This window comes from Rana temporaria, chromosome 3, assembly GCF_905171775.1.
Source record: "Rana temporaria chromosome 3, aRanTem1.1, whole genome shotgun sequence".
NCBI lineage: Eukaryota > Metazoa > Chordata > Amphibia > Anura > Ranidae > Rana > Rana temporaria.
The window spans coordinates 58,457,005-58,475,951 of record NC_053491.1 but is presented as its reverse complement, the minus strand read 5'-3'; the positions used below and the strand labels follow the sequence as shown (position 1 = coordinate 58,475,951).

General features: G+C 43.2%; 2 protein-coding genes across 4 annotated transcripts in view; one reads left to right on the top strand and one right to left on the bottom strand.

Annotated features, from left to right (window-relative positions):
• Nucleotides 1-18,947, bottom strand: part of FAM227B (family with sequence similarity 227 member B) — a 521,136-nt gene that overhangs the window by 247,348 nt on the left and 254,841 nt on the right. The window lies entirely within an intron of this gene.
• The window catches only part of FGF7 (fibroblast growth factor 7), a 107,351-nt gene continuing 105,570 nt past the window's right edge, over nt 17,167-18,947 (top strand). The window contains exons 1-2 of one of the 2 annotated variants that reach the window (XM_040342639.1): nt 17,167-17,312; nt 18,012-18,588. In XM_040342639.1, the coding sequence (XP_040198573.1) occupies nt 18,303-18,588 (286 nt within the window). In that variant the 5' untranslated portion in view covers nt 17,167-17,312; nt 18,012-18,302. Of the gene's footprint in view, nt 17,537-18,011; nt 18,589-18,947 lie in introns of both variants that reach the window. The other variant, XM_040342638.1, reaches the window with a different exon arrangement.

The following is an 18,947-nucleotide window of genomic DNA, read 5'->3' as shown; positions in this document are numbered from 1 at the left end:
CAGCGATCCTGCTGTGTCACGGAGATCACAGTGTTAAAAGTTTGAGCGCTGTGATAAATGTCCCGCCCTCCTCTTCCTAGACTAGCTTGTGTGATAGAGCCAGTGTTCTGTCTATCACACAAGCTGGTCTGGGAGGAGGAGGGCAGGACATTTATCACAGCGTGCCAGAACTGTTACCAACACTGTGAGCTTTGTGACACAGCAAGACCGTGACACAGCGGGATCGTGACACAGCGGGATCGTGACAGCAGTTTGGCACAGTAAGGAGAAAGGCTGTGAGGGGCTTACAATGGTGAGGGAGGGGGGGGACTTGCGATGGTGCGGGGGGCTGATGATGATGAAATGATGATGTAATGATGATGAAATGATGATAATTATGGTGGGGGCTGGGGGGGCTGATGATGATGAAATGATGATGGGGGGCTGATGATAATGAAATGATGATGTAATGATGAAGGTGGGGGAGGCTTGCAATGAGGGGCCTGCAATGGTGAGGGGGGTTGCAATGAGGGGCTGATGATGGTGAGGGGGCTTGCAAAGGTGAGGGGGGGTTGCAATGAGGGGCTGATGATGATGATGATGTAATGATGATTGGGGGGGCTTGCAATGATCTTGATCGGCTTGCAATTAATGATTTTAAGAGGGGGGCTTGAAATGAGGGGCTTACAATGATGATGGCGAGGGGGGGCTTGCAATGAGGGGATGATGATGGTAATTATGTAATGATGATGGTGAGGTGGGGGGGACTTGCAATGATCATGATCAGTTTGCAATTAATGATTGTGAGGGGGGGCTTGCAATGAGGGGCTTATAATGATGAAGGGGGAGGGTTGCAATGATCGTGAGGGGCTTATAATGATCATGAGGGGCTTGAAATAATGGCTTGAATTTGAAATGGTGGTGAGGGGGGGGCTTGCAATGATGGTCTGAAATGACAGTGAGGGTGGGCTCAAAATAACATATGTGCAGTGTGCATAGGAAATTGTTCATAGTTTTTTTTATAGTCCGGCCCTCTAAGGCCCCTTTCACATTGAGGAGTTTTTCAGGCGGTAAAGCGCTAAAAATAGCGCTGCTATCCCGCCTGAAAAACTCCTGCACTGCAGACTCAATGTGAAAGCCGGAGGGCTTTCACACTGAGGCGATGCGCTGGCGGGAGACAAAAAAATCTCCTGTCAGCAGCATCTTTGGAGCGGTGAGAGGAGCGGCATGTATACCGCTCCTTCACCGCTCCTTCCCATTGAAAACAATGGGAACCGCGGCAATACCGCCCGCAATGCGCCTCTATAGAGGCGCATTGCGGGCGGTATTAACCCTTTATCGGCCGCTAGCGGGGGTTAATACCGCAACGCTAGCGGCTGATTCCCGCGGCAATCCCGGCGGTATAGCGCCGCTATTTTTAGCGGCGATATACCGCCAACGCAGCTACGGGTCCAATGTGAAAGGGGCCTAACTGTCTGAGGGACAGTTTTTGTTTAATGCAGCTGTATTTACTCAGTGCAACTTATAATGCCGCGTACACACGATCATTTTTTGGCATGAAAAAAAACGAAGTTTTTAAAAAATTTCATTTAAAATGATCGTGTGTGGGCTTCACATAATTTTTCGGGTTCTGAAAAACGACAAAATATTTTTTCGAACATGCTGCATTTTTTAACGACGTTTTAAACAATGCCATTTTTCGGGTTGTAAAAAATGATCATGTGTGGGCTAAAACGACATTAAAAACCCGCGCATGCTCAGAAGCAAGTTATGAAACCAGAGCGCTCGTTCTGGTAAAACTACCATTCATACTGGAGTAAGCACATTCATCACGCTGTAACAGACAGAAAAGCGCAAATCGTCTTTTACTAACAGGAAATCAGCTAAAGCAGCCCCAAGGGTGGCGTCATCCGCATGGAACTTCCCCTTTATAGTGCCGTCGTACGTGTTGTACGTCACCACGCTTTGCTAGAGCATTTTTTTTAAACGATAGTGTGTGGACAACGTCTTTTTAATGATGAAGTTGTAAAAAACGAAGTTTTTTCTACATGCCGAAAATGTAGTTTTTTTCATGCCGAAAAATGATCATGTGTATGCGGCATAACATTCAAGTGAAAGATATAACACCAACATGTCAGGGATGGCTGTCACCCAAACTATCATCTAATTGATTCCCAGTTGTCATGGACAACATATGTCTACATACAGATATAAAAAAGTGCAACGCTTACATTGAAAAGAATGTAATGTGATGAATCGTGTTAACAACTATTGAAGCTTATAACAACTCTAAATCAATAGTCCACTGTGTTAAAAAAAAAATGCAAATTGCAAAATGCAGACATATTAACTAAAACATAGCAAAAATCCAACTGGGTGAGAATGGTGATATTGGCGAAGCAATTATCCAAACAAATAGATGTATGTGAATCTTCAATTTATAACAACCGTGAAGATAAAAAATAGAGACAGCCACCACCGATAGGAATGAGGCTTACCAAATTGAATGGACTCAACAGGGCATATGCCGAATGAGTCTTGAGCGCTGTATGGTGACACTGCACAGAGGATGGATGACATCAGCACTGGGGATAACAGACACCAGAATGTGGCAATCACAACTTAATCTCCGGAACTTGTAGTATTGGACCACAACAAAAGGGTCAATTCAATGGCAAAGATGGTCAGGTTTACCAAAAATAAGGAAAAAGTATCCACATAGTGTAAATCCATTTAACGGGAAAACATTTATTTGAAAGAAGATGAAAAACACACTCACATTTGAGTAAAAGTATGAAGCACTTATAAAAATGGGGATGTTTTAACGCAGTAGTAACTGTAGATTCGACCAGACGTGTTTCATCTGAGAAGACATCATCTTCTTACATGTACCAGGTGCGTCAGTGCACCCCTTTGTGTATGGGATGAAATATTACAGTGGCTCTGTGTATGGCACAAAATATTACAGCGGCTGGCCCCCCAGGTCGTACCGTCCTGGGGGTCCATGAAGGTACGACAGGCAGTCAGTCTATCTGCCTAAGAGGAAGCATACACCATTCCAGCCACTGTTATATTTCATGCCATACACAGAGTGGTGCACTGACGCACCTGGTACATGTGATTACCCCATTGGTGGGTTGTTCTTATTTTTTTAATAAAACGTTTAAAGCGATATCACACTATTGAGGCTTTTTATTCACCATTATTCCCAAGATACTGCGTGGGAAGCCCAGGATCCTGTTACCATTACAGAACCCAGGGGTGGTTCACAAGCGTGTATTGACTGAGCGTAAAGTCACACGCTCCAAGGTGAGCATTTAACACCTAGGGGGTCACTGGAATAAGAGCACCAATGCATGATCTGCAACACCTGTCTATCCTTTTCAGACGCATGGATTTATAAGCATTTCAGCAGTGCTATTACTGGATACCACGTATATGCACTTTTTTCAACAGGACTGTCACAGCATTGTTTTATAAAAATACTTGTTTTTGCACAATAGCACTTTTTGCTATTTAAAGTGGGACTAGTGTTGTTCCCTATATACCACCGGACACTATTGTTTTTTAATCATTTTATTTTATTTTTTAATTTATAAAAAAAATTATGAATATGTTATTTCTGCTCTTTTTTATACATGTATGTAATCTTTTACAAAGAATAATTTAATACATAGCAAGGATTCCATCCTTTCTGGAAAGATGGTTTTCACAGAAACCTTGAATGAACCCATCTGAAAACAGATGAGCCATTCTAATAAGTCACTGCGCTCCTTCATGTATGGGTAAATTTCAGATTGAGTTACTGAGCTCTGTAGACCACAACATTTTTTCAGCAGGTAAGAAAACTGGAAAATGCAAAAAGGAACCGAAAGCTTCACTCCCTGGTTTAAAAGTAAATCACAAAATATGTGGACATGAACTCAGATAGAAAGTTTTTCCATCTTTTGGGTACCATTTGGAAATGCTATTTGTGCCTAATTAGTTCCCATATAAAAGTATTTTTTGCTTTGAATTCCCCCAGAAAAACAGCAGTGCATTTTCTGTGCCATGAGACTGGTAACTTCTCTTGGGACTAGGAGTGAGAAGAAGCTGTACCGGAGGACCTGTAGTAAAATAATCTCCCTGCTTTGGATTTATTCATTCTGTGGACCTGTAGTTCCTTTACTTCTCCTGCTGCTTCTTGAATTATACCTCACCATTCATCAAGGGGGAAATCTCTTACCTGAAAAAGCAATGCCCTGCTCAAATCAATTACGGGGAAAAGATCAGGGCAGGGAGACCATGGCTAATACTAGTGACTTGTTCTTTGTCTTATGTTTGCTTCTCTGTGCACAGATTCCATGGTTCTCTTTAATATGCAGTATCATATTTACCTACATTTTAGTCCTGACCCTAAAATGAAGATAGAGACACTTTTTTTGCTTGTTTTGAATAGAATAGGGATAGTTTAAACACCCCAGTTTTTTTTTGCCTTGTGTCTTGTTGGGGACATTTCCCTTTACTTCGTGTCTCACAGATGTAACAGGAAGTCCTTTTATCAACTTGTTTAACTATCTAATTTTGAATACACTTGGAGGCACACTTTAAGGCTAGGTTCACATTTGTGTGGGTGATTTTTGCTGCAGGACTGCACATGTTTCCGCAGCCGCAACCACCCACACAGAAAAATGCACTGCTGCTCAGGAGATGCGTTGGAAGCCATTAATCCTAATGGCAACCGCACGCACTGGAAACTGCAGTGCAGCTTCCCGCACTAGGAACCGCACTGCACTTGCAGCTTCTTGTGCAGGCAGTGTTTTCAAAAATGGAACAGGGACCTTTTCTTTGCATTTTCAGGAGGCACAGCAGGCAATTCAAATGAATGCTGTGCCCGTACAAAACGTCACTCAGAGAGCCACAGCCTTACAGTACTGTTAATTTGATCACTTTTATCCAGCTGAGCATTTTCTGGCTTCGCAATAAAGAACTGATAATTGGGAAACAAAGACTTAATGAAGTCTCTAGTCCTCTAAGTAAACATTGTTGTTTAACAGTTGAGACCACAACAAGCACACCCGTTAGATGATTCCTCCTCACCTCCTGGTGACAACTGTAAAATTATGGATTTTCCTTCCTGTGTCAGTGACAATGTTCACTAGGACAAACTGACAAGGTGAATCTGCCCAGCATGGACACAGACAACTGTAAAAGAGGGGTTCCAATCTCTAAAAATTGTTTTGGCTACACATACACTCTTAAATTAATAAAAAGTGCAAAAAACACTGGGCCAGTTTCATGTAGAAATCCGGCGGTGTAACGTATCCCATTTACGTTACACCGCCGCAAGTTTTCAGCGTAAGTGCTTGATTCACAAAGCACTTGCCTGTAAACTTGCGGCGGCGTAGCGTAAAGTCGTCCGGCGCAAGTCCGCCTAATTCAAATGGGGCGTGTATCATTTAAATTAGGCGCGTTCCCGCGCCGAAAGTACTGCGCATGCTCCGTTTTGAAATTTCCCGCCGTGCTTTGCGCGAAATGACGTCGCCCCGACGTAATGTTTTGAACGGCGACGTGCGTTACGTACTTTCGTATTCTCAGGTGGCTTACGGAAGAAAAAAAATTGAAATTCGACGCGGGAACGACGCCCATACTTTAACATGGGTTGTCTATTTTTACACCACCTAAATAGCAGCCGTAACTTTGCGACGGGAAAAGCAGACTAGCGACGACGTAAGAGAATGCGACAAACGCGCGTACCTTCGTGGATCGCCGTAAACAGCTAATTTGCATACCCAACGCGGAAAACGGCGCAAACTCCACCCAGCGGGCGCCGAAGTATTGCATCCTAAAATCCGAAGGCGTACGAAGCCGTACGCCTGTCGGATCTTAGCCAAATGCCGTCGTATCTTTGTTTTTGAATTCAAAATAAAGATACGACGTGGCAAATTTGAAAGTACGCCGGAGTATCAGCAGATACTCCGGCGTACTTTTTCTGTGAATCTGGCCCACTGTTTTTCTTTTTAGTAAGACAGGTTTAGAAAAGACAAGAAAGATGTATAAAAAAACAAAGAAATTTGGGAATTTTTACAGCATTTTGCCCAGCAATAAGACGCTGCCACTAGACAATATATTTGATGTTCATAAATGTCTTCTAACACTAAAATGTATTCTGGTGGCTAAGAAATTAAGCAATTTGGTCCAACTGAACAATAGAAGAGAAGATATTATCTTATTAATATGTTGAACAATCTGTAATTATACATCAGACAGGAGGCTCATATCTTATGCATTATCTTTCTTTAATAATGCCCATAGCAGAAATACAGTAAACATTTATTGTAACTTAAAAAATTCAAAGAACTACCCTTCCCAGCAGTCCCTGGGCCAGTGTAGCCCCTCCCAGACCATAGCCTATATAAGGGACTGTCTGAGGTAACCTATTCCTCTTTCTTTCTGCTCATAGCCAGAACTCAGATAAGTACATTACTCTATGTTTATAATTTTTATGTAGGCTTGCTTGTTATTTGGTTATCAGCAGCCTTTTTAATTTGTGTAGATCCTAATGTCACATCGTCTTTCCACAGGGTGCTGGGGATCCCCCCCCCCCCCCTCCCACCCCGGCTTTTATTACAGCTACGGAGGTTTTTCCCTCCTCCGCTATTCCCTTCAACTTCCACCTGTATCTGTATATACCCTCTGATCCCCTCAGACCTTCATCTGTGTGTTGTTCTATCAACCTTCTGTCTTATGAAGCACAACTGATATTTCTAAAAATGATAAACGTTTAGTTTTTGCTGTATGCTTTTCCCACTTTGCTATCTGTGCCACCCGTTTTGTAGAGAACGCGTTTTCCTCTGATGTGTACATCTTTCAGTCATTGGGCTTCTTTATTTGTTTATTTTACAATATACCGCTGCTTTGCTTCTTTTGTTCCCCCCCGGTGCGCTCTGCACACTGCTCGTTTTCTGACTGGAGGTAGGACGGCGCCATTTTAACATCTCTGCGCCTTTTTTCCTACCTCCCTTCTTCTCCTTCTCCTCAAAGCGTCTCATCTCTGAGGGGGGCGTGGCGGTGAGGATCTCCCTACACCAATCACGCTATTGTCGCGAATCGACGGCGCCATTGCTGCGGACCTGTCCTGGGGACTCCATCCTCCGTGTGCTAGACCGTCTCTCCCCATCGCCGCCACGCCAGGGTGCGGGCGGCTGTATGGTTGGAACTCTGTGTAGATCTCACTGATCTATGCGAATCACGTTAGGCCCCGAGCCTCACGTCTAGCTCCCCTTGTGGTGGGGAATATCTCCCCTCATCTAACTTCTGTCACTCACACCTAGCTGGTGGGGAATTCCTCCCCTCCCCTGCTTCTGTCACTCCTTCACCTTCAGTTACATTAACATCAGTTCTTGTTCTGGGAATTTATTCCCCTGTAGTCTATTCTACATATAATGAATATATTAATACATGTAAATAAATAATAAATTTAAATAATTATACGAATGAATAAATTATTGACTTATTAAATAAATATAAATAAATCAATGAACATAGATGTCTATAAATAAATAATTTATACAATCTATTTGATTGAATAAATAAATAAATATATAAATATATATAATAAACAAATTTTAAAATATAAACTATTAAACTATACTTTATATATAATTGAATAAATAAATACATATATATATATATATAAATAAACAAATTATAACAATAATTGAATGAATTATAGAAATTACTATACAAGTTATAGTACATAACTTCCGTATCTTCCTGTGCTGCACGGCCGTGCTGTCCGCAGACAGCTGACTCTTCTCCTGTGGCTAGCGACAGATCCTTTACTCTCTACTGGTGCCACTGAAGTGGTGGACGCAGCCCTGGAAGGCCCTACCTACCTCAGTGCTGCACTGGTTCCTGAGCTGGTCGGTAGGTCCGACCAGACTACCAGGGCATCGGTTGTTCCAACCCACATGCACCCCTATGTCCGGATCTCCCGGCAAGGATATAACGCCCCTGAGTAGGGCATGGCGTCCCGTATGCGCCGTCACATTAATGTGGCCTCCGTCTCCCCGGCAGGGGAAGTAATTAACATGCCTCAGGCAGTACCCTCCCAGGACTGCCGACCCTCTGACTCCCCGGCAGGGGAAGTAAATAACATGCCCCAGGCAGTACCTTCCCAGGACTGCCGACCCACGGACTCCCCGGCAGGGGAAGTAAATAACATGCCCCAGGCAGTACCCTCCCAGGACTGCCGACCCATTGACTCCCCGACAGGGGAAGTAAATAACATACCCCAGGCAGTACCCTCCCAGGACTGCCGACCCGCTGACTCCCCGGCAGGGGAAGTAAATAACATGCCCCAGGCAGTACCTTCCCAGGACTGCCGACCCACGGACTCCCCGGCAGGGGAAGTAAATAACATGCCCCAGGCAGTACCCTCCCGGGCCTGCCGACCCACTGCCTTCCCAGACTCCAATCGACCCCCGAGCCTCGGGGAGATGCACATGCAGAGGCAGCGATCCGCTAGACGGACTGAGCCAGACTCCTCGTGGACTCTTCCAGAGTCGTCCGCGGAGTACGAGGCGGCTAACACCTTTGAGTCTGAGGATGACAATGATGATGATAATGATGATGATTATGTGAGCAGTGGGCACATGGCGCTCCATGACGACGCCAACCCTAGGTCCCAGGGTAAAACCTTATTGGACTCTTGTGGAGTACCATTTTTCGATCAGGAGGTAATTGGCCACCCACACTCCGGTGACTGGGCACCTCTACCTGAGGTGATCCAATAGATCGAATGCTGGACCCGGAGATCGATCGGTACGCTAACCGGACAAGTTGAGGGTGGAATACTCACCCTTCCATTACCAAATACGGTGGTGCTCACTCCAGAGGTGGATCCCATAATCATTCAGTATTCCAGGAAGGGAATAGAGAGGGCCTTTGGGACCTCACAGTACTGGGTCTTAGATCTCTGGACCTATCACCTAACCCTACGCCTAAGGCCCCATACTCACGAGCAAACATGTCTGCTGAAACTGGCCCGCAGGCCAGTTTCAGCAGACATGTTTGGTCGTGTGTGGGCGCGAGCGGGCCGAATTCCAGCAAACATTTGCCCGCCGGGCCTTTTCCCAGCAGACAAATATTCCTGGACTTGTTTTAAAACAGTCCGCTGGAATTCAGCCCGCTCGGACATGTACGGTCGTCAGTACAGACCTACCGTACATGTCCAGGCGCCCGCCGTCCCTCGCATGCGTCGAATGACTTCGACGCATGCGTGGAAGCATTTTAAAGGCGGGCCGCCCACGTCGCCGCGTCATTGTCGCGGCGACACCGCGTCATCGACGCGGCGACACCGCGGACACGCCCCGCGTATTGTTTACGCGCGGACTTCTGTACGATGGTGTGTACAACCATCGTACAGAAGCCCTCTGGCAGACATGTATGGTGGAAACGGTCCGACGGACCGCTTTCACCATACATGTTTGTCCGTGTGTACCCGGCCTTAGTGAGCAGGCTACCGCCTCTGTAAGCCGGTTGACCTAGCACAATGGGATCACGCTAATTGATGATATCTTTAAGACGGTAGGACAAATGGAGTTATATTACCAGGCGTATACCTGGTTCACCATCCCATTCGGTTTTTCAAACCTAAACACCGTCCTAATGGACAACAGGTTGCTAGACCTTGGACCAAACAGCCGATAGTAGAGATGGACCCGCTCTCTTTGAACTTCCTCAACAACATCTTCCCGATCAGGAAGAAGAAAGGCGGTTTTTCGTCCGGTGGGAGCTTGAGAAATCTCACCAACTTACTGCCCTGTGGAACAAGGGTGAGGTTGAACATCTACTTGAACGACCTACTTCTAATGGCTGGTTCCCCTCGCCTAGCGAGCGAACACGCCTCCTGGATGGTCGGATCGCTTCGCGATCTGGGACTCCTCATAGATCATGAACACCTATTATCTCCCTATTTCAGGAGATAGAGTTTTTGGGGTTCTTGGTGGACACCAACCTAGCGATCCTTCGGCTACCCATACCCAATTAGCCGCCATCCGCAAAGACATCAGTATCATGCTGGGCAGCAGCGGGTGTCCTTACGCGGACTGACTCGCTTAGCCGGCCTGTTCCCGGTGTCAATCCAGGCCACTCTCCAGCCCCTCTTCACTGTCGAACCCTCCAGAGACTCGAGACTCTACATCTTCGCTAGGGGCTTCGCTATACAAACTAAGTGAAGCCATGGTGGACCTACGGTAGTGGTTACGTCATGCCGTCAAACGGAACGGCGAGACATTTTCAACTCCTCACCGGATTTCGTCATAGGGTCGGATACCAGCCGCCTCGGCTGGGGTGCTCGGTGCAGTCCCTCGTCCTCCGGTAGGACGTGGTCCGCAGAGAACCCTCGGCTGCACATCAACACGTACACCCCTGACAGCCTTTTTTGCCATCGGAAGTCTGTTGCCACGCACGTCCATCTGCTGTGTGCTATTGCGTTCGGACAACGTACCCGCAGTCCGGTACGTCGATCGCTTGGTGGGCCCCTGATCCAGAATCCTAGCGGATCTAGTAAGACTTCGGGCACTTCTGCCTGGAATGCAACATCGTCCCGATTGCGGGATATGCCACAGACTATCCCTATAGGGTGGCAGATTGGATTCTCGTTACCTGACCGATTCCAACGATTGGCGACCGCACCGGTCAGGGTCCCTGATCCTCGCTCACTTTGCGGATCCTTCTCTATGAACCTGTTCGTTCCCCGTATCAGCCACCAGTTTCCGCGCTCTTACAACCAGAGGCCGGATCCGGAGGCGCACCATGTGTTCCCGGTGACCCTCAGGGTCCTCCTTCACTTAGCGAGCCGGAGGGCATCAGTCGTGCGGTTCACTCCGTGGTGGCCGACGCAACCATGGTTTCCCCTTCTTCTGAGGATGACGGTGGAACTCCCCAGGTTGTTTCCTCATTCCCCCCACCTCCTCGCTGGTCCGAACGGGGATCTGCACCCTCTACTCACGAAGCACATCCTACCTCTCCTCACATGGTTAGTATCGGGGTTCCGGTCGCAGACTACGACCTTTCGGGAACAGCTAGGGATTCCCTGCCTTGGACTGGGCCCCGGGACTAGATCAGCATCTCGATCTACCTGGGGACTCTGGATTACTTGGTGTGATCAACGACGGGTCGACCCCGTTCAAGCGCCAGGGTCTGTAATAGCCAATTATCGGGCGGACTCTTTGGATCCGTTGGTGTGTCAATTTTGAAGGCGTTAAGTTTAAATCGCCCAATGTACCAGCACACTTGGGATTTTTCCAAGGTCATGATCATGTTCTCGGGCTGGGGGACGTTGACACTCTGTTTTGAGGTTACTGTCTTTCGAGCTTACTGTCTTCTTGTGTCTGATTTCCATCATCGTGGGTCAGACGTCAAGGCTTTGGACATATCCAGGCGTCATTCCTCGCCTCAGAGACTCAAGTCTTTTTCCGTCGTGCGTTGGACCAGACGGTACTTCGATCGGTTTTTCTACCCGTTCTTTCCCGCACATCCACAACTGTATGTGGTCCGCTGTCTACAGACTTATATGTCCTTGACAGCCTCGCTGCGATCTTCGCAAGTCTTTCAACTCCTCGTTTCCTACGTTAATCCTCTCTTCCCGGTTTCCTCTGTGACTAACTATAGCGGCGGACTGTTGTCAGCGACCGCTTTTCCGCCAATCCCGCTTTGAACAGGAGGTACACATATCTATGTCAGTGTTGTGGATTATTTTGATTGTTATTGGTCATATGCATTGTTATAGCTTTGAACTTGCATAAGATATGAGCCTCCTGTCTGATGTATAATTCGAGATTTTCCTAGCTTGTGACGGAAAATATTAATTATATGAAGACAGGAGGCGAGTATCTTCCCTCCCAACCCAACCCTGTCACGAGGTTGTCTCTCTCTCGTTCTAGACTGATGAACCACGCACCCTGCAAGTCGGAGGCTGGTACGCCCCGGGAGTTCGTTTTCACTATCCCCGTTGGGATTGCTGTCCGTTTCGATCCATGGGTTTAGTTCACCGCAGATGTAGGTTCCTACTGCGTTCCAGATCCGGAGTCGGGATGCCGTTGACTGAATCCGTTGGTCCATGTTCCTGAGGACAACTGACCGGTCGGCTCCGAATGGTTTGGGTTTCCTATAGTCCCCGTTGGGATGAAGCTGGTCCGGATGAAGTTGGTCCGTGTTGGCCTTGTCCTTTCGTTTCCTCCAGATTCGGATGTTGTGTTCCGGTCGGAAGGTTCCCGGCAGCCGCGGAGATGTCTAATTGGACTTTCGGTTCCTGTTTACACTAATTCGCATGAAGAAAGAGGAATAGGTTACCTCAGACAGTCCCTTATATAGGCTATGGTCTGGGAGGGGCTACACTGGCCCAGGGACTGCTGGGAAGGGTAGTTCTTTGAATTTTTTAAGTTACAATAAATGTTTACTGTATTTCTGCTATGGGCATTATTAAAGAAAGATAATGCATAAGATACTCGCCTCCTGTCTTCATATAATTAATATTTTCCGTCACAAGCTAGGAAAATCTCGAAGTAAACTCAACGATAAAACAGATAAATTTCCGGCACCTGCAGGAAATGTAACACTCTGGCACTGGTTGTGCAACCAAACTGTCATAACTGATCACATGTGAAGCATCCTGGCAGTTGTAGATTAAACAGAGGCAAAGATGGCAGCCTCCTTGGCTGAAAACGATAGGAGGGTTTACTTACACTTTACATTTAAAAACACCACTACTGACGTCTTAATCAGGGTATACATGAACCAAAAATAAGACGATTCAGCAGGAACCAGAGAAATTTCACTCTATGTGTGCCCCTGTGTGTTCAACAGAAGCCAGTCTAATGACTGACTTCTGTTGATTGGTCCTGCTGGAAAACCTGCATTCGATCAGCACTTGCAGCCAATGACCGCAGCGCTGATCCATGTATCCATCCACATCGCTTGTGTGGATAGGGGTATCTGGAAGTTTTTCTTCACTTAGCAAAGCTTACTATGGTTGGTCTTTGAATGATTTAATTGATTTGTTGGTCTGTAAGCTTTTTTTCAGGCAAAACTAAATAAATGTGGGTTTCTCTGTTCACAGAGAGGAGCTTTTCTCAAAAATTAATAGACATATTATGTGAGTGACTACGTTTAGAAGACATGTTTAAAATGTCTCCTGTTCTACTGCTCTGTACTGGCATAGATGAATAAAGGCCACCCTCCTAATCACAGGCATGCTTATGAGCACATGTACTGCATTGAAAGAAAGAGGTGTGCTTGAGCATGTCAGTCAGAGTGTGCTGAACAAATCATTCAAACTCTGTGTGCACAGTCATATTTAGGCACACCAGCAACTGCTATAGCAGGGAAGAATAAATTAATCTATGAAATTATGTCAAAGGCTATCAGTAAAAAGTCAATCTGACTATTTATTTCTGTGACTTTAATTTGCACATTTTCGGGTTCAACTGGTCAAATATCAGATATGTTGCAGCGCTAACATAGTGATAACAAAGTGCTAAATGCAAAAGTCCATATCGAGATGAAATCTACAAGGTAAGTAAAATATGTGAAATTATCCAAGTCCATTGTGTATCCTGAAGAAAACACCAGTGATATTAGGCCAAGGTCATGCTACTCCATAAATGTAGCCACAACATGAACCTTCACCATTGTAAAAAATGCACTCTTACTGGACTGCAATGACCCCACTACGGAGTAAAATTTGCCACTTTACACTGAGAACATTTAATTCACCCCAATCGGCTCCAATATGTCAGGCTGTAAAGTGGGAGTATACCTCTGTGCTACCCAAATGTGAATGAAACCAAAAATAGATCATGTGAAACATCCACCTATTGTGTTCCCACCAAAAAAGCAATAAAAAATAAAGTGTTGATTGGTGTCGCGCAGACTCAGTAGTTCAAATGGGCATGTCACATATTGTGTCCTATACAGTGCTTTATTGGTGGGAACACAATAGGTGGACGTAGCAGTTCGCTACTAATTGTTTGTACACTACTAGTTTATTTTCACATTATCTATTTTTGGTTTCATCCACATTTGGGTAGCACAGAGGTATATTCACACTTTACAGCCTGACATATTGGAACCACTTGGTGTGAATTAAATGTTCTCAGTGAAATGTGTTTATAACAGGCAAGTTTGACTGGGGTAATTTGTATTGGGGTAATTTCAGTCCGGTAAGAGTGTATTTCTTACAATTGTGAAGGTTCATATTGTGACTACATTTATGGAGTAGCATGACCATGGCCTAATATCACTTGTCTTTCCTTTAAAGGGGTTGTAAAGGTTTGTTTTTTTATTTTCTAAATAGGTTCCTTTAAGCTAGTGCATTGTTGGTTCACTTTTCTTTTCCTTCAATTTCCCTTCTAAATGTTTTTTTTTGCTTTGTCTGAATTTCTCACTTCCTGTTTCTCCTCAGTAAGCTTGCCCCCATCATCCGAGCTGTTCTGGCTGGGGGTTACTCAGCCAGAACAGCTTACTGAGGAGGAATAGGAAGTGATAAATTCAGACAAAGAAAAAAAAACATTTAGAAGGGAAATCGAAGGAAAAGGTTAGTGAACCAACAATGAACTAGCTTAAAGGAACCTATTTAAAAAATAAAAAACAAACCTTTACAACCCCTTTAAGATACACATTGTACTTGGATAATTTCACGTTTTATTTACCTTGTCAGATTTCATTTTAATATGGACTTTTGCATCTAGCACTTTGTTATCGTTATGTTAGCTAGACAACATATCTGATATGTATAGTTATTTAGGTTGTCTTACTATTGATTACCAGCAGCTGTGGTTATTATCAAAAATTATCAATAAGTCACACCTGTGCGATTTCTATTTCTATTTTTGTTTATAACTGGTCAAATTACTGCTTTCAAATGCTGGGTTTTATTAGACCTTATGTTCTGTCATGTCTCTACAGGCCAAGAAATGGGGGGAAATGTTATCAGGGACACAATTTATTGTAATCATTTTGTCTATTTGGTTTGTGATAACAGTCAAGAGTGGCAGTGGGCCAAAATAGACCATGGCTCACACTGACTTCCAATTAGTTTTAAGCACAAGTGCAGTTGCTCCTTAGTAAATGAGCAGGAACTCTGCTGACTTCCATCACCCAATCATATGCAAGCAAAAATGCTGTTTTTTTTTATTTTCCCTGATTGCAAAGTGAAGCTGTACCTCATTTACTAAGCTCTGGAGTAACTGCACTTTCAGACGGCAACTGCACAGTCTATTTGCCTTTAGTAAATCAACCCCTCTATTTTTCTATCAAGATGACTGTAAGTAAATGTTAGTGCTAGATATTATGTGATTGTTTTGTGTACCTACAAGAGTTTCAGAGAACCTAATTTTTTGTTTTTTGTTGTGTATTGCACCAGGCTGTTTCAGGACTGCAGGAGTTAAAATCCAAGGCAAGAGTATACAGCATCCAATATTATATTAATAAAACAACACAAAGTAAATGTGCTTGTATCCACTTTCAGTGCATATACCCTATCATCATAGTTTGTTTCAAGAAGTCCTTTGCGAGAAAAGTTTTGACCTGGGTGGTCCAGGTGCTGCTTTTGAACTGAGAAAACAGAGAACTGAAAAATGAAGTTTGGCGTAAAGAGAAAATGTGAATAGTTTCGCTTGAGCATCTTCCCTCTTTCTTACACATGATATAAAAAAGTGAGTAACCTGTCTAGCATCTCCTTTATTGGTGTGACATTTTGACAACCACAATATAATCCCACTGTTACTTTATTACTGCATAAGATGATAGGACAAATGGGGTGGTATGAACTAATGAATGGTTGTGTCTGAGGTCTCAATTCATATTCCTAGACAGAGGGGAATACTTTAACCAAAGATGTAATCATGAGACAAACACATCAGTAAGGTCATATACCTACCCATAAAGATCAAAATCTTTCTCCCAGCATCTTTATTTGAAGACAGACAAAAGGTGACCTAGCAATTAACTAAAACAGCCATCTTGAAGGGTTCTTGGAAATTTCTACAAACCACTGGTTGCTATCTTACGTCTATATCAAATTGCAAAGACAAGTACTGTGGGAGTTTTCAAGAGCTGTGGCTGCTGGCTCTTGTCATTATGCATTGGCTTTATTTGTGAAGGGTTTATAAATGAAAATGGATCTTAATTAAGGGGTAATTACGTTTACCACGACTACATGGATTATTACTTCAAATTGATTTATAAGACCACTATTTTGGAAGATCACATTTGTTTTTAAATATGAATCATACCATAGTCAATTCAAAGATGACCGTATTTCCATTTCTTAATCAAATATCAAAAATATAATAATCCTTGCTGAATACTTCTTAAATGTTGGTAGGTGAAAAAAAAGTTTTTAAGGTTTGCACAGTGCATTTTAATAATTATTCAAAAAGCATGTTTTATGGTTAGTGAAAATGCCCTCAGTCTAAGGAGCTTAAATCCTTTATATCCATTAAGTAAAGCAAAACCATTGTTTCAACTATCATCTACACCAGAAATAAAAAAACACCTAACAAATGCAAGAAAATTAACACTACCTCAATATGTATAATTAATATTGGGTTATTTATATATGTAAATGGCCACCTGCATAATCAGAAACTTGACAAAAAAAAATAGTTTGGTAGTGGAACTGTGGTATAGTGCAATAAAACATTTTCCTTATTTAATTTGCAATCTCAATTTACTTTCTGAGATGCTACTATGTACAATGACAAACAGAAACACAGGAAGAGCTGATACTGTGATTTGAACCAGGTTTACCCAGGGAATGTTCTTAATCCTTAAAACTCCTACGACTACTCTAATTATAATTCCACACTCCATGCACAGTCTTTAAATATAGACAAGGATACTTTATGCTATCCATAACATATATACAGCTACAATGATCCTGCTGCATAAGATAAACATATTTTTAAAATATCAAAAATTATTGTGTATTATGTCTGTACATGAGAATATTAAGACGTATTTTATTAAAGTTTTATGTAAGTAAAAATAAAAGATGTGCAGAAATGATAAATAATTGATAACAATGATGAAAAGCAATAAATGCCTATACAAGTTTTGACTAATTTTAGAAAAAAATATTTTTTCCTGAGTATGTATCTCATGATATTCTCAAGCATTCTTTAATCTGCCTTCCCAGAAAGCTGTTGCAGCTCCCTCCTTGTAAAGAGAGCATAAAACATGCTCATAGCTCCCTCTGATGATCACTGAGAATCGCTCAACTTTCTTGTTCGTGCTTTCAGCTGCTGAGTGGTTAGATCTAATTGCTTCAGTGAGGTCAGCAAAAGGTATTTATCGAAAAGCATTGAACAACAACAGGCTCAACACACACACACACACACACACACACACACAGAAGACCCCTCTTGCGTGTTGATTTATGGAAACAATTAGGATTGTGCTGGAGTTTTTCTGAGTTGAGAAATAGTTTGCTGCTACAGAATCTCATGTTGCAAAGAGCAAGCAACAGAGATGGAATACAGGCATATCCAGCTGTTATCACCGAGAAAAAGTAAGTTACTTCTGTTGTTTTTTTTTTAGAGAGAACAATTGGTGTACTAGTTCTGCAGGGGTTTTATTTCATTTTTGCATTCTATGAGATAGGTACTAGTTTAGCTGACAGCTGTTACCAGTTTTAGGAGGTCTTCTAAGTGAATGCCTCTGGAACAGACTGTATTAGTAGTCTAGCATATTCTGACAGCTCAGCATGCTGCTGTCCATAAGGCATGCTTCTAAAACAGTGTCTGCTCACTGTGTTTCAACTATGCTGTCAATGCAGAATATAAGGATGGGAAAAGTTATTCAACCACAACTCCTAATCATTTAAACATGTTTATTTGGTACACTTGTAATGCTATGTACATATTTTCAAACATGTTGAATTAACGTAGACTTGCAGAAAATGATGTTAATTATGTAGACACTGTACTAGCTGTCTAGCTGTAATATAACAAATATTAGATATAAACTTTATAATGTATTTACAGGTCTATTGAAATTGTATTCAAGAGTGAGTGTGAGTAGTCTTCAATCTTACAACTTCCAAGATCATCCTATCTGGATCTTCTGAGGATACTAGTGTGACAGAACAGCACAGAGACATCCAAGGTTTATGGCATAATCACAAGTCAATATAATTCAAGTCTGGAAGTATCTGGAGTCATTTCGTCTGCGTTAACCACAAAGTGTGCAGTCAGGTCCTGGACCTAGAAACACAGATCCACTGGAGATTTAAGTTTCATTATGATGTTCATGAAAACCCAGAGCACTGCACTATAATGCGCAAATGGAGACTAACTTGGATCCTGCCAACTTTGCTCTACATACCATATCTTTACATTATCTTTCTACTAGGCACACTCTCATTAGCCTGTAATGACATGACTCCAGAGCAAATGGCTGCAAATGTGAACTGTTCCAGCCCTGAGCGGCATACCAGAAGTTATGATTATATGGAGGGTGGGGATGTTAGAATAAGAAAACTTTTTTGTCGAACGCAGTGGTATCTGTGGATTGATAAACGTGGTAATGTGAAGGGTACACAGGACCCAAACAACAGCTACAGTAAGTAGACGTCTCATGTTACATTACTTATTGTGCTATAAAGTGGCGGCAAGTACATTGACAATGAATGAACATAATTATATAATGATACTGCAATGCTGGTTTTGATCCACCCTACATTATGTGCATTATCCAAGATAAATCAGACTTGTGTTCTATTCCCATGGACAGACATTTGGCATTCATTTACAAATGTATAATTTTAGCCAATGCACTGCAGACTGGTTGCAATAACTTTGCTAATTTTGACTTTAAATCTGGTAACCATTAGTTAACTGCAGCTTGTGCTGATAAGTGACTCAACAGTAAGAATATTTATATGAGTCAGAGTGGAGATCCCTCCATTAGATTTCATGCGG